At 43.4% G+C, this 21,771-nt stretch overlaps 1 protein-coding gene across 1 annotated transcript in view; it reads right to left on the minus strand.

The window, feature by feature from the left end:
• Window positions 1-21,771, minus strand: part of PNPLA7 (patatin like domain 7, lysophospholipase) — a 123,721-nt gene that overhangs the window by 63,820 nt on the left and 38,130 nt on the right. Inside the window, exon 20 of the mRNA XM_075772762.1 lies at window positions 10,141-10,254. Within this exon, the coding sequence (XP_075628877.1) occupies window positions 10,141-10,254 (114 nt within the window). The remainder of the gene's footprint in view (window positions 1-10,140; window positions 10,255-21,771) is intronic.

Below are 21,771 nucleotides of genomic sequence, written 5' to 3' on the forward strand. Positions count from 1 at the left end.
AAAGTGACAAGCTTATCTCCAACATTAACAATCGATAATTCCCAACAAGTGGTGTAGCAGAAGACTAATAATCACAATACCAAGGAGTGACAGACTTGGAAAATGCATCATTTGTTCTGAAAAGCTATGCACAAATGTTTTATCAGATAAGGAAAAGAGATATTTAAATGCATTAAGAACTAATAAAGCAATCCTTAGATACTCTTCCCCAGACAGAGAATACAAGGTCAACACAACTCTAATCTTCAGGAGGACATAAAAAAACCCCCAAACCCCACAACAATAAGAGTTCTCCAAACTCTTAACAAGCTAAACAAGCAGCAGCAAATGGCTGCCTTGGATTTGGACACAGACAGACACGCTGTTCCCGTAAGAACAGGCACTTCAGGATGCATCTCTCAAATAAAAGACCATGTAAACATCAAGACAGGTCAGCATGCCCGTCAGAATCATTTATATATCCTGCTTTAAAAAAAAATAAAATACAATACATCTCCCTAGACTACAAAACTCTGTAGCTTTAATAAGTATCAATATTTTTTAAGCATCTGGAGGAGGAAGGGAGGAGAGCAAACAGGCAGCTTCCAACACAGTGTGACTTACAGCAGAGCAAGGAGAAAGAGCTAAGCAAAGTTATTTCAGTAATTTCTGTCCCACAGCTGTAACTGCACATTCCTAAAGGTGTCACATCAACAGTCTCCTCAGTGGTCCATGATCAACTTCTTTAAAGTTTCTCTTATTTGCACACAATCGTCCGTACCCGCTGATGCCTCATGGCCACTGCCATTAGCGAGCGATGGCGGGACGATGGCAGGTCCCGATGGCAGGTGAGCTCTCAGCCTCCTTCCTCATCCTCGAATCTCAAACAGGATCTAAAACACTTCCCTTTGTCCAGAATACAAGCGCTGATGATCACCCAGCCGATTCCTTACCACTTTAATAACGCCCAGATCAGCAGTTCTGAGATTCAACTACCAGCGCTGGGTGTAACTATGGAAAATTGCCCCAACGACGGGGAGCAGGGAGGGAAAGCGGGAATTCTTACTAAAAGCTATGAGACAGATCGCCCCTGCTAAGGGAGATAACCTGCCTCTCGCAGGCGTTCGCTGTTCCCAGCTCACACGCATTCACCTGACAACCTGTATCTGCACTGAGACTTTGCTTAAGCAGTTTTGGAAGGTGTGATGAACATTTTACATTTCTGAACCACTTTAAACGTCAGAATTTTAATTACTTACTAAAATCATCTCCTGTATTTATAACTCCTTCTGCTTTACAGACAGCTAAGGAGAGCTCCAGCTAAGTTAAAGAAAACATCCAAGGTTAATGATGGAACTAAGAATAGAACCTATTGGTCTCATTTTCCAGTTGGCTGCTCCTATTACCAGGAAATATTATTTGTCTTGTTTGCTAGAGCAAACCTTACAGCCTTGGTATGTATAGATATGGAAAAATTATTTCCCTGGTGACTTTGTAAGACAAGCAAATTGCTAACCACAACAGGATGAGTCACTCTGTCGCAGTCATGGCAACATCGAAGGAACATCAATTTGGGATTGGAGCTAAGAACTGGCCTGAAATTTCCTTGGAGTTTGAGATTACATACTCTACATTTTCTTTCACCAAAAGGCAATGTGTTCCTTTAAAAGGGACTTGTCCATCCATCTCATGGAGAAGTCAAGATAAATCACCTCTCTTCATCGACAACAGACCCAAGCTTCAATGACCGACCTACACCCATTACTGTGCAGAGCAGCCAGAGCAGCTTTTACTAAATTCAGTACAACTGTGAGAATTAAAAAAAACCCCCTTTTTTAGGTTTCCAAACACTGATATCGTAACCCCACCAGTAACATGGCACAAGAAGGAGCAGCACAACCTAAGAGAGTACGAGAAGGAAGGCAGAGGACCCGGGAGAGGACCTGGGGTGGCATGGAGGGGGCTGGTTTAGCTTGGGGAGGGGTGGAGAAGGAACCAAGCAGAAATCAGCCCTCCAGCTGGGAGGTCTCAGACAAGGATGGCAGGGTAACGAGTTCTTCCAAGCATGCCTGAAAGAGCCAGGCAGGAGAGAGGCAGATAGCAGGGCACCGGCAGGCAGGTACCTCGGTGCAGACATCTGGGTGGTGATTCAGCAATCGCTCATTCCCACCCTACTTCTTCAGCCGTATTTTGTAGGAAAAGCTATGGGAATTGGCAGTGAGGGGTTGGGCAGAGGGGGGAGGCAGGAACTCTGGCAGCACTGCTGGGAAAACCGGGTTGACCTGGAAGAAACGCTGAGCTTTTGATCCTCTGGAGGTGCCACGCAGCCTCCAGCACTGCCCCCATGACGGACTGGGTACTGCTTTTCCAGAAGTAGGCAAGACTTCTACCCCCTCTCCCATGCAAACACCCACCTTTCCCAAGCACGGTGCCAGAGGAGCACAGAGCACTTCCCAGACATCTGTACATGCAAAAATTGTCTCATTTCCACAGTGTCACCATCACCCAGGGCTAGACAGCCTTCACAGCACAGTTGGAAGCATCTGGTGTGCTCATCCCTATGGCGTATCCCGGATTTTACAGTCTCTTCTAGCACCCATCCACCCAGCCCTGCAAACACATACCCCGCTCGCCACAGACACCGAGTCTCAGCCCAATCTGCTGGCACAGAATCAGGCGCTTCAGATCTGAGGTTTGAAGAAAAATCTGCACTGCAAAAAGGCAGAGAGTCGGAGCCCAGACTTATCCAAGAACACTGAGAGGTTTCTAAATTAGGCAAGGATCATTAATTGCCTGCAAAGTAAACGCAAACTTTTTGACCTCTTGTACTAGGGATTGAGCCAAACTTGGTTTAGTTTATGAGAAAGTTGAATTTATCATTCCTCATGATTAGAAAACGCGCTAGCGGTGAGCCGATCCTGCCCAGTTAATCACAGTTAATCACTTCAAGCAATAACGAGAAGCAGAGACATCGATTAGGCACTTCTGTTGTAAGGCCAGAACAGAGCTACAGCTGCAGGATAAACTGGGCTTTGTGAGGAGGAGTGCACTTTCCTACCCACTGCTGCCACCTCCAGCTGTGCAATGACTCAGAAAGGTCACGATGCTTTGCCACCAACCTCAATACGCACCTCCGGGGCTCGCAGCACGAGGCTGGGCTCTGGAGCCACGGAGCCTGCCTGGGTCTTAAAGACGATTGGGTCAATGTTCAAAAAAAAAACCCCAAATCAAACCAAAATTCACTGTCCTGAGCTTATGCAAAAGACTTTTCAGGCCAGAAGGAAGAAAACTGACCTTACAGGCCTGGATACCCAGTATTTCTCCATCTCAAAAGCTACTCGGGATTCCAAGGTGCATCAGTACCATTCTCCAAAAGCCCCAAAACCTCTCCTGCTCTCGCAGACCTTACTGCAACTATGCATTCATAAAACCCATCCCCGAGCAGGACGTTCAGTTGAGACACACATTTTGCAAGGGAAATAAAATGTTCCTCCTCCTCCTCCTCCTCCCTTCCACCCACTCACCTTTTCAGATTAACTCACCAGAACACTTTTATGCAGGGCAAAATAGGGTAAAGAGCATTTCTCTTTCTCAAATGGTGTTAGAGAGCACTTTCCTCGGCACAATCCCACCTCTGACCCAGCTCACCACTCACCACCTCATCTGCCTAGAACCCCATTGTCCTCCTGGCTGTTTCTGAACCAGCACCATCCCCAGAAAGACTCCCTCCAGCTCTCAGCAGCCTCCAATCCCCCCGGCACCCTCACACTGAACGTGAAAGTTTCTGCATCTGCTCCAGAGAAGGCTCTGGGAAACCATTAATTTTCCCCCTGTTTAACTAACATTAAATTACTCGACAGCCCTGCAGCCTCTGCATTGCAGGGCAAGGACTAAACGGCGCATTCCCAAGGGGACCGTATTTGCCTACTTTAGGCTAATTCCAGTTTCAAACCAAACGTCCCTCGGCGGTGGGGCAGGCAGTGTTACAGCTCAGCATCACCGGCTAGCGATGGGGCAAACGCACCGCTGACTACTCCATCCAGCTCAGGTCTGAGGTGCTATTCACAGCTACCGCAATTCCCACACCACGATGTATTTCCTATAATCCTTTTAAATATTTCAACCTATTATCCACACCTAGCTAATCTTCCAAGGCTGGGTTCTAGTTAAAGATTTTGTTCCTATTCAACTGTGAAACTTAAGAGTTGCTTTACAATAAGCCCTTTTGAAAGTGATTTTCATGAGAATTCAGTTGTAAAATACTTTCCTGCGGATATTTATTTCATTCTGTGAACGGTGCGGATTGCCTCGCAAACTGACTATCTGCTAATAGATACCAACGGTACCAAACAAAGCTTTTTCCCATCCTAGCTAACTTTCAACAAAGCTGATTTAGAGAAATCATAACATCTGCACCAATATCCAAATTCACAATAACAACTGATGCAAAAGGTACTGTGTAGTACAAATCCATCTTTTTCAGAAGATGAGAACCAGAAGAACAAAACCGAAACAATATATTCATCAGCTCTGCAGGAAGCAGGCGGGGAGCAAGCCTGACACGCCAGTTTGCATCCTGTATAACCAGCAGATACAAAGTCCTACAAATCCGAAACGGGGTTTTCCTTCCAAGTCTGTTCCCATCCTCTCCGGTGGATGCTCTGACATCGCCCAGATCCAAAAGAACAGTATTCTCACAGTGAACAAGATGGCTTAGAGGTCAGCCAAGTACTTTCTCTGATGACTTTGAAGCTTAAAAATAAAATACCTGATAGTTAAGCCTTTAAAACTTCAAATCAGTCACCCAATAGGCCACCTTCAAATTAAATGTGTTAAATAACAATTTATTGGTGCCTTCATAGCAGGGTATTAAAGACCTTCCCATACATATGTGATTTAGTTAGAGGACACGTAAAAGGGCTTTCTACCACACAGAGATCCAATGTGAATAAGCGAGTGTGGAAAACAGGGCTGCCAAGGGTTTTCTATTCTACAAAGTAAGTGCACTTGGGGTAAAATAGTAATAACAGCCATTTTATCTATACAAATTCACATAATGGCAGGTTCATTTCTGTGGAGCTCTTTCCAGGAGTTGCAATTATTCTTTCTTAAGGGTTTGTTTTTTTTTTTTTTTTTGAGGGACAAGGGAGGAGGAGAGGTAAATTAGATCACCAACTTGAATAAAACCATGGCGTTATTGAAGCTTTACATGGTCCTAGATCAGATCAAACACTCTGCTTGTCACAGAATCGGGGAGCTTAGCAAGGGGTCGCCGATTAAAACTTCCAACGGTTTGAGAGAACTGCCGTGACAAAACAAATCTTAAATGTTCAGTCGTAACAATTTCTGGCACCCTCACAAATGCCGCTAGGGCATACAGAAGAACTGAAGCTTTATCCTGGGGGTGTTTAAGCTCCGAATGCTTGTGATCAATTGTGTCTTGAAGAAAAATGTCAGTCTTGCATCACTGCTATGACTAAGCACTCACTCCTGCCTGCCTCATGTCGGGCAGCTACAGCCGGTGACCACGCTCCCGTTGAACATTTTTCTTCTCTCCTTTTCACACCCACTTCTCCTATAGTCAAGGAAAACTTATTTTAATGGGCCATGAGAACAAATGCAGAAAAATCTAGAAGCATGGCCTCTCCTGACCTATTCCACAATGCCACATCAAGCTGAAATAATGTGACGCACAACATACACAATGCCCGAGGGAAGCGTTTTGAAAAGAGGGCACATTCCTGAAGTCACTCGGTAAGGCAGATAACCCTAGGGAAGGCTCCATCCACTTCAGAAACGCTTTGGTTAAAATACGCATGCAAAGATAGCAGGACTCACTGTTTAAGACAGATGATGGGTTCTGAATATATTTAAAGCCCAAGGGCAGACTTACGGAATTAAAAGAAAGGTGCAGGAAAACTCTGTGTTTTCTAACATGCATTTCTAGCACACAAAAGGTTGTCTTGCATTTCACCTCCCCACAGCTCCTAAGCAATTTCTCAGTGCAATTTCCATCAGCTACAGCGGGTCTAAATTTCAAGCCAGAATTATAAAAACAATCTCAGCTCAGCAGAGGCAAAGATAATCTATGAAATGAGATCGAAGTTATATACTGACGTTAAAAAAAATCTCTGTAATCTGTTCACAAATTCTGCGCTCTCGCTGCTGCTTTGAAACTGCTTTGTGGTGCCAAAAATCGTGAGCTGATTCTCTGTCCTACTTTTCAGAACTGAAGGCAGTGATGAAAATAGAAAGAATCAATTCCCTTTCACTCCTGCAATGCTGAAAAGCTTCAAGCGGCACCAGAAGCAAGCACGGAGGCTGCCGGAGGAGCAAATGCTCTTGCTGGCTGAACGCCCCAAGGGCTGTGGCCCTCAGGCACGAGCCCTGAGAAAACAAAGGAGAGGTTTTGCACTGTGGACCACCTTCAGTTGGAAATGTCTAGGATGCCATATCCAGAGTGACGCAAGGTTAGGATGTTGGGATGCTTTCCTGAGAAGCTAGAAGATGTAGGTTTGACTTCTGCAGACTGAGCAGGATCTAGAAGTCAACATCTGTCACTCCTGGGACCGTGCTCTGAAATTTTGGCTGTTACTTACAACTGAGACGAGACACCCCACACTCACCCCTCTGTTTCATGTCTCGGAATAACAGCAGCTCCAGTGGGTCACACCAAGGATCCCAGCAGACCAGTATCCTGTCCCTGACAGGACCAAAGCAGATGCCCAGGGGAGAAGACAAAACAGAGCATATGGTGCTTCCCCAAGCATCAGCTGTGCAATTTTTCCAGATTGTACATCACAGCTCAAGGAACTTGAATTACTGTACAGACTAATGGAGCATGATTCCCCTCATTTGACATCGTTCTCATCAGCAAGCACCACCCACGTTTATAAGTTTCTTACCCATCGGGTAATATTTTCTTACAATGCATTACAGAGTCAGATCCCTTTCTGGATCACCTACAAACACATCAGGACTGGTGAAGGGCACACGGGATGAAGTCCCTCCACTAACTCCTAGAATTAAAGGGTTCTTCGCCCTTAGCAGGAAACAGTAAAGCTCAAGGTAACTAACTGAAGGGGTAATTCAATCTCAGGAACTGCCCAGTTCTTGGCTGTTAAGATACAGGCTGCCAAGAGGAACTCCAAAACAAAAGCAATTCTCCCTGGCATGGGATTCCTCTGACCTAATCAAGCACTTCACATGCCTCAGGACAAGCACCAACATTTGATCACTATTCCACCGAGCAAGACTCAGGTTAACCTAACCTTACCCTTCCACGTGGCTGGACCACAACTACCTCTTGCTACCTAGTCAGTTATTGCAGAACTATCGCACCTGCTATCCCATCATTATTTTATTACTGCTGGTTGGATGGGGAAAACATCATCCTAAGTCCTGTGTATAAATCACTACTGAAATACCAGGAGGAAAAACAGGACAGAGAGAATTCATTTGGCTCATCCCTCTGCACCACTTCAAACACAATTTCTTAAGAGGCTACAGAAACAAGTAATGATCTTTTAGCCTTTGCAGGAGCAGAATCAGCTTTCTATTAATATCCAAGTGCTGCGATTTCTGTACGCTACCATTTGCTCTATCCCAATATGGAGAGTAGCCTATGCCCTTTCTATCAGAAGACAGCTTTACACATTTGAAAATAGCTACCATGCTCTCCCTTAACCTTTCAGTCTTTTTACCTTTACAGGTTAATGTTTCCAAACACCAGTTAGCCACCTTTTTGTCCTCTAGACTCTCTTCACCTGGTCTGCCTCTTCCTTCAGACGTGCTGCCACAGGCTGGTACAGAACCTATTCCAATATCACAGAGAACATAAGGATTTCTACACTCCAAACCCCATTCTGTTAACATAGCTATTTTATTTCGCAACTGCATAACATTGTTGAGGCACAGTCAGCTTTTGATCCTCTAAAGCCTGGGTAGCTGTTTCTTAGAAAAAGAATCCAGACCCTTTTCTCTGGATGCAACTTATTAGTTTCCAGATCAAAAAACTTCTCTCCAGTACACTTCTTTAACTTTAAAGTTAACTTTGTACTCTCTGCTTGACTTCAAACTTTCTACCCCATTGTCTTCCTCCATCACTTCAATTCCCACTCACTTCTGCCCTTCCTCTCTTATCTGATGGACCTTACAGGCAACAAGAGAAGACACAAGAACTTTGAGATCACATAAAAAAAATTTTATCTTAGGTTCTTAGGACAGTTGGAAGGCATTAATCACATAAATCACCTACTTAAAGCCTATCGTACACTCCCCTTTCTATTTCCAATGCTTGTTCTAAAATCATCTTACAGTAAAAACGATACCACTTTAACATCTAACTTAGAATTCGGAGATCTTAAACAGCAGCAAGAATGTGTTTTTATAACAACCTTTTTTGCATCACATTTCCTTAAAAGATCTATTTTAGCATTTTGTTTCATTGCAACTAATTAGCCAAACTATATGCGAGTCTAGAGAAAATTAATTCTATATTCAAAAGCCTGAGGAATTTGTGGCTGACAGGCTGCACTCTTTAGACATGGGAAGACCTTTGAATTCCCTTACAGATAAATGTTTTGAATTGTACTATAAATGTAACACTCAAGCACAACTTCAACTGCAAAGCAAAGACTCACAACTCCACAAAGAGCACTCTTTAGGGGAAACAATTCTGCCAACAGATAGAATAGGAAAAGGGAAGACAGAGAAGAGAGACGCTGACATCAATTCTTGCCCTAGACAAAAAGGTGGAATGAGAACACAACCTTCGTGCAGATCAGCATTCAAGGCATTCCTAAGCGTTAAATGTTTAGTGCTTGCTAGTAATGTACAGTTTAAATGTTTACTAGTTACACAAACTCATCCACTATGTAAGGAGAAAGGTGGTTTTAAATTCTACCCGGCTCATTTCCTCACTTCTTGATCAGTCAGCCACGAGAGTGAGATGAAAAGGGCAACTCAAGAGAGGATGCCACGCTGTCGGTACCCAGCTGGTGCCTAGTTACGTACAGGAGTCGCACGTTGCTACCAGTTCATAAATCTAGGTGGGAAATCTGTTCTGTTAAACAGAGAACAGAACTGGAGGACTATTCAAGAGAGACCCAGAGAACAGGAGTGCCTTAACAACCTGCAACAGAAGTTCTGAAACACTTAGGCAAAAATAACGTTACAGGGAAATCAGAAGATTATTTTTCATTGACATAACTTCTGAATGCTTACGGCAAGGATGAAATTCTCCTAGCAGTGACACAGACAAAGCCCTCACGGTTATTGTAACATGAGAATGCATGAATACAGGCTTTATATTTTACAGTTAAAAAAGAATAATCAAAAATGTTATTATGAGTCCTAGGAAAGGAAAAAAAATAATATTTTAATTAGGCTTATTACTTTTGCAGTTTTTTTAAGAAATCTGGTAAAATATATATATGTCTTAAAGACGACAAAAAGAAAAATCAGAAATAATTCGAAATAACAGCATTAAAGAATTGCCTTTAAGGCTAGTGCAATGATTTAGTACTTAGTATAATGTCCCTGATGCACTTAGGGCAAAAGAATTAAATTTCAAGTCTGCCAGTCTCCAGATTTGCAGGAGAGAGGTATAATGTCAAATGAATTAAAGAAGATGGACGAATTGATGGATTCAGAGGGAGCAATCACAGTCTGCAGGACACGGACAGATCTGGCAGGTGCAGAATGAGGATTGACGGCCTAAAACACAAGGAGAGGAAATCCAGCCCCCAAATATCAACGCTCTGGAAATAAAGGTACATATAACCAAGTGCTGACTTCCAGTCCCTGCGAGCAAGACAAATGCAGAAGAACATTTTAAAGTGATTTTAGAAGTCAAACTTTTATTTACTATCAATAGCACTAAGTGATTTCCACTTTGCTAAATATACATGTCCTGCATTTAGCGTGAGCTTCTTCCAGATATACAAAACAGCCCTGCAATAAAACATGCTAAAATTGATTAGAAGAAAAAGCAGCTGGTGAAAGGCCGGTATAGATCAGATCGGGCAGACAAAGAGAAGAAAATGTTTTTTCAGTATACATCAATCACACCAAAAAACCCTGAGGACTTGGTGCTAACAGGGAGTTTTAGCTCCTCAGACGTCTTTTGAGATAGACGGAAAATACTTTCAATATTCTTACCTGAGGGAATTTGCGTTTGATGGATGTCAGTGCTCCCTCTGGGAGCTTGGCAAGTTCTGAATCTCTGACTGCGTGTACTGTCGTGGCTCTAGGTTGATGGGTTAATGCCTCTACCTGAAAGAGAACACAGCTAAAACATTAAAGAAAATTCACAACATGTTGCAAAAAATCAAATGTCAGGATGAAGGAATGGAACAAGTCCCAAGAACCGGACTGTCGTACCTGTTGCTCACACACATTCAAAACAGAACACGGTTTCCCCCCAGGGTGTGTACAGAGGGAGCTTACGGAAGGCACATTCTTCTGCAACAACTATTAGCATCTCTCTAATCCAAATCTCCCGGCACACGCTCTGCTACCGGACAGTCGCAGCTTTTCACAGAACTAGAACCGGTAGCGCCAGGCGGGCAGCATTACAAGAGAAAGTTCTGTTTTCCGTCGTTTTTAATTGTGATAAAGCCATCGAAGAGAAAGAGAAAACCCCATTTTTCTACTGCTCTTCCGTTCTTTTTTCCCCAATGCCACCCTGAAATACTTTCACTTTACTCTCAGAAGCTGAATACCAGCAACCTTGAAACACTCAAGACTTCTTAAAGATTAAAGAAAGGGAGGAGCAAATCAGCACATTTTGGCCAGAAGTGAGCTTGTTTTTCCAGTTATTTTTTTTTACCAATGCATGTGTACCTGTGCTACATAAGCAGGAAAACATGTGACAGTACACCCAAATGTTTCACCTAGAAAACAGTTATTTTATTAAGAGAAGTTTGAAGAAGAAAATGATCACGCAATGAAAGTTAATACAGAGATATTCTCTTTTACGGGGAGAACCTGACACAATATTAACAAACCCGGGTTCTAAAAGCCAGCTCTGCAAAATGCAGCTGCTCCCGAATCCCCAACCGCACCATCTGCGGAGCCCGGACCCGCCACCAGCTCTTAGTGTGTTTTGAAATGCAGAAACCCAATTCCCTGGTGAAAGATCTTCACACGCTTAATGAGATCGCCTGCTAGGCGAGATGGCGTCATTCGGGGCTCAGGCGTGAGCTACAACATTTAATTGCTTAGAAACAGCCTGGTGCTCAGGTTTGCAAGTTTTAGCAGCAGGCAATGTTTACTGGGTTTAAAATCCATAGATCAGTTGTTACAGGGGAAGAAAAAAAAAAAAAAGGTTGTCATTGTAGTAGCTGTCATTGCTGAGGTTGAACCCCCAAAATTCCTCACTCTAACTGCAATTCATGGACACTTAGAATAAAAATGAATGTGACTCTTTATTTTAAGTTTTGCAGTAGAAAAAGTAACAGAAAATATATCAGCTTATAATTGTTTGGTTTGTTTTGGGGTTGGGGGATTGATAGGTTTTTGGTTGGTTGGTTTTGTGGTTGTTTTTTCTTCCAGAATTTGTTCCAAAGCTTGTGTTTACAGCAAATTCCAACACAAGCAGTGCTTCTATTACAGAACTAGGGGCTCAGGCACACAAAAAGTTAACGCGATGTATATGGTGCGCTGCACAGCGGCCGAGCTGTGCCAGGGGCCCAGCCATGTACTTCTGCCTACCAGAAAATTAATTTAAAACACGCAACTCCGCGCCATCCAACAAGAGCCCGTTCTTGGAAGACTACGTGTGCACGAACTGGACAGTGCAGACAGCCAGGACATCTGCGTCTCAAACACTTGCAGTTAGTCCAGAAAGCTGAGATCAGCCTGCCGATATTAACTCCAGCTAGTACAGGAGAGTTTAATCAACACCGATTGCTAGGCATGAAAAACTGCACAAGTAAATGCCAAGTAACTTCATTTTGCAAGACTTCGCCTTTGGGTTTGGTTTGGTTTTTTTTTTCAGATGCCAGGGATGTTTTATTATGTAATCACATTTTAAACTAAGTATATAGAAGGAAGGGGAAAAAAGGTCATATCATCTTTGTACACACATTTACAGAGAACCACGTTCCCTTTAGGTTCCCCAAATGGTCGTGTAACATCTCCTGGTTTCTCTCTCTCCCTTATTACCAGCTTTTTATCACAGTTTTTGGCTCTGTAATTTAGCTTCCTTATCCTGAAAGCAGGTTAAGAGTTTCACTTGTTAAAATAAAACCTTTCCTCTCAGCCAGTCATCACCTGATTGAGTTTACTTTGTATAAAGAAGAAAAACACTCAAGCTGTCTAACATCCTTTTCCACCCTTTTTGTGATATATGAGTGCATAAAATTAACTGTGCTCCAAAGGGCTCACCAGTCTTTCAGAAAAGATGAGATTTCTAAAAAAAGGGAATTAAATTTTAATTTTAAAACAAAGCCTCAGGGACTTTTTTTTTTCCCTCCAAACTATGACACTGTCTCTTCGAATTGTTCCCCAGGGAGATCGGGGGGAGATGGAGACCTTCTTCAAACCTCCTTTACAAGGAGCCACTCAGATCTCCAGAGCAGATGGCATTTGCAACAGCACCAGTGTTATGGGACCCCGCAATTGCAGGGAATTTATTGAATATAATTCCCAACTGATTACAGAAATTGGATCTTGTGCTACTCTAAAATACGGGTACTATGTAAGTCTAGCCACTACCTTTGATATTTTCATGCAAATACATCCCGGTAGTCTCACATGGAAAATATCCGGGTCCCTCACACTGCACACCGAGAGATTCAAATCTTGCTTTCCCCTTGGATAGTAGCATCTCAGTTCCCAATCTCTGCTTTATTAGTTGTCCCAAACTATTCATCAAATACTTCCTTTTCACTGGATGTGAGAGGGCTCTCACTGAACACGTGGACCTTTGGTAGGATTATTCTCAACCTTCACTACATTCTCACCTCTCCCCTCTTTACACCCTGTGGTTAAAAAGCCTTCTTCGCACTAGTTTTACATTTTCTGCACATGGGAATCTGCCAAATCAAATAGGTATTTGGCTATTGTCATCTTTTTTGAGGATTAAAAACAGATTCTAACATTGAGTCATAGTTCTCCCCTGTAAATTATACTTTTCTTCTTTTTATTTATTCTTAATAGACCGCTTGAGATGTCATCTATTCAGAGTTTTTTCTTCTTGCTTAGAAAAAATGAGTTTCATGCAACGTGAATACTTAAAATCATTTCACTCTTAAGCCACATACAAATCCTTGGGCTCCTCTGTCCAGTGAGCCTTTTCAACAAGTTTTCTTATTTCTCCAGGTTTATAAGTAGTACAAGACTTAGAGATCTAGCTTCAACTTTAATACAAATAAAATCCACCTGCGATCAGAAGATCAACCCCATAAGATTATTTCTTTGGTTATAAGCCCCAAATGTAATATTCTGATCACCCAGCACAGCTACAGTAGCCAAACAACACTGAGACACCTCCATAATAACATTAATAATAATATTATTTCTTGAAATGTTTGTTTATCTTCCAAATCTTATACAACCCAACCTGGGGGAGAGATATATTTTGCTTGAGGCAACAGTACATCCCTGGTTCTTCTCCCATAACATCCATTCCTTCTCCTTAGTAACAAGCTCTAAACAAGTTCTCCCTCACTACCCATTTCTGGTCGTCTTGTTCAATTTTTAATTCACCCGTATGCCATCCTTGCTCTTCCTCTCAAAACAATCCTCCAGTTTTCCTGGAGTTCACTGAAGGTTTGAGTCCATCACATCTTCTGCTCCATCTGGACTGGCTAGTCTTCTCTTTGCCATCTTATTATCTAGCGGCGTCTGCTTTTCCCTCATGCTGTAAACTCAGCAAACCTACATTACAGTGCTATTTTCACTTTGAAATCTGTCTCTCTCAAATCCAACCGCTATGCCTCATGCTAGCAGTCATGCTAAAATGCTCGACGTTCCATTTGTCGCTCACCTCTCTCTGAGGTCTACCCCTCGGCAGCACGTTTACAGCAAGCATCAACATCTCCTCTCTACCTCCATCACACCCTCAAGAATCTGTCCATCCACCATTGCCTTGCCTTCCATTTCCTCCAAGAGCTGCATGAAGCGATGCCTCGAATGCTATTAATAATTCGAATCAAGACGCTCGCATCAATTTAGAATGTTACATACCCTGTGGTTCTCGTAATTGATCGTTAGTATTACCATAGGTGGTGGTCCCTCCTGCACTACTGCAGCTCTGTTGTTCCTAACATTAACAAAAAGAAAAAAACCCACAACTATAAATAGATCTATGCTCTTTTTACTGTTTCAGCTAATTCTGACAGCTAGGTTTCTCTTATCTTCTCCTAGCTCAGTATTAAATAGCGAGACAAACACGTACGATGCATCCATCACGTACGATGTGCGTGATTCACAACCCTAGCTTACAAGTCCTTTACAAAGAAAAAGCGTTACTGTAAATCTTTTAAAACAAGGGGGAAAACAATTTCCATTCTCATGACCTCTTTTGACTTCATTGTCAACAGTCATTGCTGACAGTTCTTCTTACAGCTTTCCAAATTACCCAGTTGTAAAGTAAAATCTAGCAAGTGTTGTCTTCTGCAAGTTGGTCTAATTACTCCAAATTCCTTTTTGAGCTACATCTGACAAATCACTTTGAATATTTGCTTAACGTTGTGTGTGTGCATAGCCCCCATGCAATGAGCATATATATATATATATATATTCTCCTGCTTAGCCTTAAGCAGCTCGGAGACTTCATGGAGGACTTCACCAAAACTGGGGCCGGTTTATGTTAGCTGATCTGCTGGCCCAATAAAACATTGCTTCTCCACATAAATGCAGTAACAAGTTGTTGTGTTTTCTGATAGTCAGCAAACAGTAAAATGCAAATAATTTTAAAATACAGTTTCTTGTGTTGATTATTTCTTTCCAAGTGAGTTTTCAAGTTGCAGAGCAGTAGCACACAGGTCCAATTAGTGACACAAGTCAATGGGGTCGTTTTAGTCACAGGTCCGTCCTCCCCGACCTTCGACCACCGGCACGTTCAGACACTCCTGTGGCTCTCCCTGTGCGTCCCCCTCCCGCCCACTTCATCACACACTGCTTTCAGTTCCTCTTCATTACAGCTAGTGTTCCACCTGAGAATCTTTTATTCTCTCGTACGTCATACTGCTTTCTCACATATCAACCTTTTCCTTGCGACCAGCTCACAAGAGCTCCACACCGCGGGTACCCTGCATCTCGGCCCTCCCGCTGCCATCCCCTGGACACGATGCAGTAAGATGGAGCAGCAGCCGCAGAAACGACAGCACCGGTTATAAGGAGAACTTGGGAAGCAGGGTAGGACTCCACGGGTTATTAAATTACGTAGTTTAAACTCTTCATCTTCCAAATCCTCATTCATGAAAGCCACAATCACCACCTGTCATTCAGCCTGCTATTTGTAGGCTTTAAACTTTCGCGTTCATGCAAGACGCTTTGGCAAGACCCAGCAGCCACAAACCTGCACCCTCTTACAAGAGAGCGCCAGGTAGATCAGGGCACACCTGGCCGAGCTTCGACAAAAGCAGCATCGCGCCTAACGAAACAAAGTGAGAACTCTGATAACAGTCAAAAAATAGTAAAAAGGCATTTTCTTCTCCTCAACGCTGGCGTAGCTTCTAGCAGCAAGGGAGGGGGCACAGACCATCCTGAGCCGGGGCGCAGCATTGCAGACACACCGCCCAGCGTGCCTGCGGTGCCGCTGCCGTCTGCCAAAGCTGCCTCCTCACTCCCTCCTCATGCAACGTCCACCCCGAACCGCGCCAGGCAAAACCAACAGCTCACCCAAAGGCACCGGGGAGGACCACGGCGGGACAGCGGGAAACACAAGGGACAGGGCTGAAATACACTGTGCAAGGAAGCACAGATACGCCTGGGGAGGCGGAAGAAGAAGAAATACCAACACTGACATCTGCTGATAGTTTAGGAGGCTCAAGGAAAGGGAGAGGCAACAAGTCAGATGCCCCGGTACCAGGTAGCACACCTGAATCTCAACAGCCAACACAAGCACTAGAACAGCGCAGGCACAAAACAGCCGCACAGGCGTGGATTTTCAGAGCGGTGGGGTTTTGCTAGACTAGGAGAGGAGATGCTGCAGCTGAAGACGGCGATGTAACATAATCAGTGTTACGTGAAAGGCAACCAAACGCTACACGGAACAATTTGTTTTCTGGTGTAAACAAGCTGCTCTCAGACCCCTCAGCTCATTTGCACCAGACGCAGCAAACGGAGGACGCTCACCTCAAAGGTGTTTCCTCCAGCCATCAGTTTGGAAGAATCTGAAACATTAACTTGTTTGTATCAGAAAAGGACAAAGGAGGAGACGCTGCTGGAAGCAATGAATGAGTGGGAAGAGCAACCAGACAAGCTGCAAATCGATGCTATTTGTGGGAGCAGTGCCAGCGGATGAATGCAGTACGCCATGTACTCTTGAAAGTTGTTCTAACAACCACCTTCTGCAATATTTCGTGTGCCAAGTTAACCTCGTGACTGAGGACATCCAGCACTTCTGCTGTGCGGAGAGAAGAATCCAAACCTCCCTCTCTCTTTTTTTTATTTTTTTTTATATATATATATATACACACACACATATATAAAAAACCCCCACTTATATACATATACACACTCATATATTTAAGTCTTACTTTGTGTATCTAGATGTATATGTGTAAGTGCATATGTAAAATATATGTAAAAATTAAGTAAGGCAGGGCTTGCTACCTTTCGTAACTAAGGCGGCGGGAGTCATGCTACAGGTTCTCCCGACGGGCCTGAGCCTGCACTTCGTAGCAGTGCAGTGACAGTCCCGTTGCAGCAGTGACCGTCATTAAGGGAGGGCAAAGGGAAAGATCGCAGCTGGGGAAGGGCCCTGGTAACAGCCCTACCTGGTGTATTTAAGTTTCACTCCTTATATGCATGTGGCTATAGAAAAGATGGGAAGTTGCATGCACGTTTTGCTCCCCTAATCCATCATTACAGTCAAAACAACAAGAAACCCACACTGAGAATTATCTGAAGCACACACAGAAAACTCCCAATCCGTCGAATTTATCCAGGTTGATTGAAGAGTATCTGCAAGTGCAACGCCACTGACAGGCACGCAGCATGCTCCTCCTACGAAGAAACTATGTCTGAATTTCAGCAATGGAAGAAGAGATAACAGAACGCGATGACCTGCTTGGATACTTTCCGACAAGGGAGAGATCCGATGGCCTTTGACTCAGCTTCACACCACAAAACCACCAAACCTGGCTGGAACTTTAGCAACATCCTTCCCGGTCCTCTGTTTCCCACTACTCGCTGGCCTCCAAGCATTTTCATGATGATGACAAGGATCACAATTCTCTCTCTTACTCAACGGCTCTTACTTAATGATGCTTGCTGAAAAGTTACAATGAAGGAAAAAAAAAAAAATCTCTTTTGCAAACAACTTGAGCATTTTGCAAAGGCTAAGGGGAAAGCAATATTAACTGTTCCCATTCACAAGCCAGCCTAGTTCGATGCAGCATTTCTCAAAATGGAAGGGAGAAATGAGCAGAAGGCAGTGGATGCGGAAGACTGTCCTGAAGGGGAGTCGGAAGTTCTATCAAGAGTTAGTTGATAGGTGGACACTAGCAATGATATTATCACAAGGAAATTAGCTGGAAGCAGGAGGGAGACACAACACAGCTTAAGGAATGACAGTCTGCTGCATGAAATCCCCTGTCTGCAACCCAGCAGGTCACAACTTTCATCACTACCTGTCAAAGATCCTAATACTCTCCAAAAAGAATTTGGCTAAGGAGATAAAGCTCTCTGCAGCTTTACCTGTGGCAGCTACAAAGCCAGCTGACTAACCCGCATAACATTAGTGCCAGATAATTTAATGCCAGTTCCTGTCAAAACTGTGCCTGTGGTTTTCCCAGCCAGCGATGAGACCACTAAACTATAGCACAACAATTTTCAGTTATTAATGGTCTCTTACTTTCACCAGCTGTTTAGAACTTGAGGCAAATAAAGATAAAAGATAAACTGCTGTGGATAAAAGAATAAATTGTAGTAGAGAAAAGAATCGGGGAAAATAGACAGTACTCAGCAGCTCATGCCGTAAGTGAAGATGCTCCTATGAACCCGAGGTTCCAATGGCTCAGATCAGCGACTTCGCTTCGGCCAAAAACACCCTCAGGACGAGTTTGGAAATCAGGACACTGAGCTTCTAATTTCAGTCTGACGCTAATTCAGCTGCACAAATGTGAACTCATTTCTCAGAGCTTCGTCTGCCTGGCTTCTCTGCTGGTCACTACTGGGGGGTTTGCTGTTGGGTGGGTTATGTTTGGCTTTGGGGTTTGTTTGGGGGGTTTGTTTCCTTGGGTTTGGGATTTTTTTAAAAATACAATTTCACACCTAAGATGCTGCTAGGCAAATAATAATTTTTAGTACTGTATTACCAAGACAGACGGTGGAAGAGATGGGAAGAGAACACCTCCTTCCAGAACCACGTCTTCCAGCTCAGTGCTTGGACCTCATCCGCCTCCAATTTCCACAGCTATGGGCTGTGCACACAGAGTGCCTGAGGCGCCACTAACCTGAATTAACCTGAAATCTGCTTTTTTAGTGACTTAAAGCTTTAGAAACAGAAGAATTCACAGTCTGAAAAAATTACATGCGACTAATCGGCCAAAAAACATCCACACACTTAAAAATGACAAAGTAAACCAGCCTTACGGAGTAGAATTTGCCCAGTTTTAGTGGGGGTGTCAGGGGTGCAATGATACTCAGCTAGCTTCGGTAGCATCAAAAGCCTGTGGTGTATGATAACATTTGTATGATAAAGAACAAAAGTCTGACAAGTGTAATCCTGATACTGGTGTGTTTCCTTTGAGGATTACTCAGCAATTAAAGATTTCTAACAGTCAGTCTTACATTTCAAAGGACAATGCTCCAAATCCCTAAGGAAATCATAAGCCAGTTACAGATTCTTCTTGGTTTTCAACTTTTTAGAGAGCAAAAAAGCCATGCACATTTAACTGTATTAACGAGTTGAACGGCTTAACATCTAAAACCACCTAAACCAGCCATTATGTCTAGAATGTAAAGCGTGATTTCTTCCACAGCAGAACCGGTATGCCGCAGCACCGGCGGATAAGGAGTCTTTTTCTGCAATTTATCACTCAGGCTGCCCTGCAGTAAAAGAAAGCGTTAGTGCACAAATGCCTTTCTGCGCTTGTTTTGCTATTTTCCTCCCCAAAAATGACTGGGTGTAGTCCTACTAATAAGAAGGGGCATTCTGGTTGTTAATGAGAAACACAAAAGGTCTTGAATTAACCAGAACATTGCTGCAACCTTCCCACTCACAAGGGCATTTTGGAAAGCCGACTGGTTTGCAGACAACAGTTTTATGAGGCAAGTGGCTACCAGTAAGTCTAGCTATACATTACATTTATTTTTTACTAATACTGTAAGTTCAACAGCTGTCACCGAGGCCCCTAAGAACTGCCTGGCATTTAGTCATCTTACCAACACCGCAGCCGTTCCTCAGGAACCCAATAAGGATAGCGTTGACTTGCATAAAAAGCTAATTGCATAGAAGGTTCTATCACGTCTGGATATTTGAAGGGAGCAGGCACTATACAAATAACTTTTATTCCGCAGGAGATTATTCTGCAAGATAGCTCCGTTGGGTTTTTTTCCCCCTTCTCCTCACCCACTAGTGTCCTTCCAACAATGCAAAAAAGCAAAGAACACCTATGTCAACAGATGCTCGGAGTTGTGATCCTGTAACCCGTCTGGGACCACCTACTTTGTAGGTTGTAAAAAAAAAAAAAACCTGAATAATTGCCCCAGTCATCTCAGCAGCGCTAGGGAGAGCACTAAGTGTCAAAGCCTGGGCCAGTTTGCCTGATATCGATAGGCATAACAAGTGAATGAATTAAAAGGAATTCTCTTTCCTCTTAACAATGTGTTAATGAGATCAAGACAACAAGAATAAAAACTACAATTTGCAGCAGTAAACCACAATCAGAACTAAAGCAGCTACATCAAAAAAAAAAAAAGAGAGACTAATACAAACATTTTAAACAAATAACTTGGTGAAGAGAAGCCCTTTCACTCTATCCACACAGAGTGGGCTTTCCTGATTTCCTCTGGGGTCACCTGGGCACGACAGAAATGATGCTAGAAGAGTTACCCTTTAGCTCGCATAACGTTTTAATTAAATTAACATTTCAACATTTTTCCACAAGCGCATCTGTAGCAGCAGCACCAACAAATTAAAAGATTCCCCCCAAAATGGGTCAAATCGTAGTCTCTAGACAACAGGACTTCTGTCAACTGCATTTCAAGTGGTCAACTGTATTTCAGATGCGAGGGAATTATCTAACAGGTCCATCATTGTCCTTTAAAAACTACCTGGAAGGTTTTCAATCAAGTTTTGACTTGTTTTGACCAGATACAGCAACTGGAGTTGCCTGTCGATAGCGTCAGCGACTCCAGACAGGCTCCAGGAGCAGGGATCGTTCCCCCTCGACATAACTATCCTCGTCGGCTCTTCAACTAACTACGCAGGGAAGGCAAACTTTAGTTTCTAAACTGTTCTTCTTTTCCGAATTGACAGACCTCAGAAACAGATGCCATTGAGTCAGTGTAAGGAACAAAACCGTTCGAGCAACAAGTTTAGCCTTGGGAGCGGACGCACATGCTTGAAAAATTAACATCTTGTCTGAAATAATTCATTTTTCAGTGCTTTTCTTCTGAAAGCAGAAACACAGATACTCATCTCTCATGCATATGACACACGGCATTTTTAAAGTTCTGAAATAAAGGCAATAAACAAAAGTACATGGACTAAAAGACTCTCGTATTTTGTTAGTGCCCACAGTTCCGAATGAGGTGGGACGTCTTGGAGGGGTTTCAGGGGGACACACCACCAGTTGAGCAAAATACCAACTGCTAATTTCATTCCCTGCAAGCACCTAGAACTCTCCCATTATTTTACTTTCAGGGAAAAAAAAAGCAACCCTACAGCAGGTTTTGAAAGGTTCACAGCAGATCCTGCAGAAGCGGATAAACAAATCTTTTTAAAAGGAAAAATGTCATTTTACTAATGCCCTCTGCAAAGAGCGGCTACATTAGTCTTGGCAATCTTTACAAATCCTCCCCCGTGTTTTCAAAAGGGAGCCAGAGCATTGAGATTTGTTCAACAAATGGCAGCGTGAGTCAGTGGGCCTGGGAGCGGTGGGTAGGAAGGAGTAGATGACGTCCATCGAGTCACAAAAGTCTTCAAAATGATTCATGTCATAACACGGATCCAGAAGAGCGACTTGTGGTTTAGACATAAACTATCTGGGTATCCGTGCCTAGGGACTCACCAGCAAACATGGCACAAACACGTCCCAGTCCATCCGCCGACTCGACCTCCCTCCTCCGCACCAGATAAACAGTTGAGCCAGCACCAAACGTTAGGCCAAAACCGGCACTAGTGCTCGTGCAGGGAGGGCGAGGTTAGACCACTGTCACTCAAAACTGCTTTCAGAACGTAGAACGGCAGCTCTGTTGTTTTAACCTGGGAGCTCTGCAAAACTCCGGAAGCCTGGCAGTGGAGCTGCAGATCACCGCTGGCGAAAGAAGTGGAGAAACGAGCAGGAAAATGCTTGCACGAGTCAAAACTGACAAACCCTTATTCACACGCTACAAGGCCTCATACGAACATGAGTCACAAAAGATCTCAGCTTTTGTTCCTGTCGAACC

This window comes from Balearica regulorum, chromosome 20 (genome assembly GCF_011004875.1).
Source record: "Balearica regulorum gibbericeps isolate bBalReg1 chromosome 20, bBalReg1.pri, whole genome shotgun sequence".
NCBI classification, from domain to species: Eukaryota; Metazoa; Chordata; class Aves; order Gruiformes; family Gruidae; genus Balearica; species Balearica regulorum.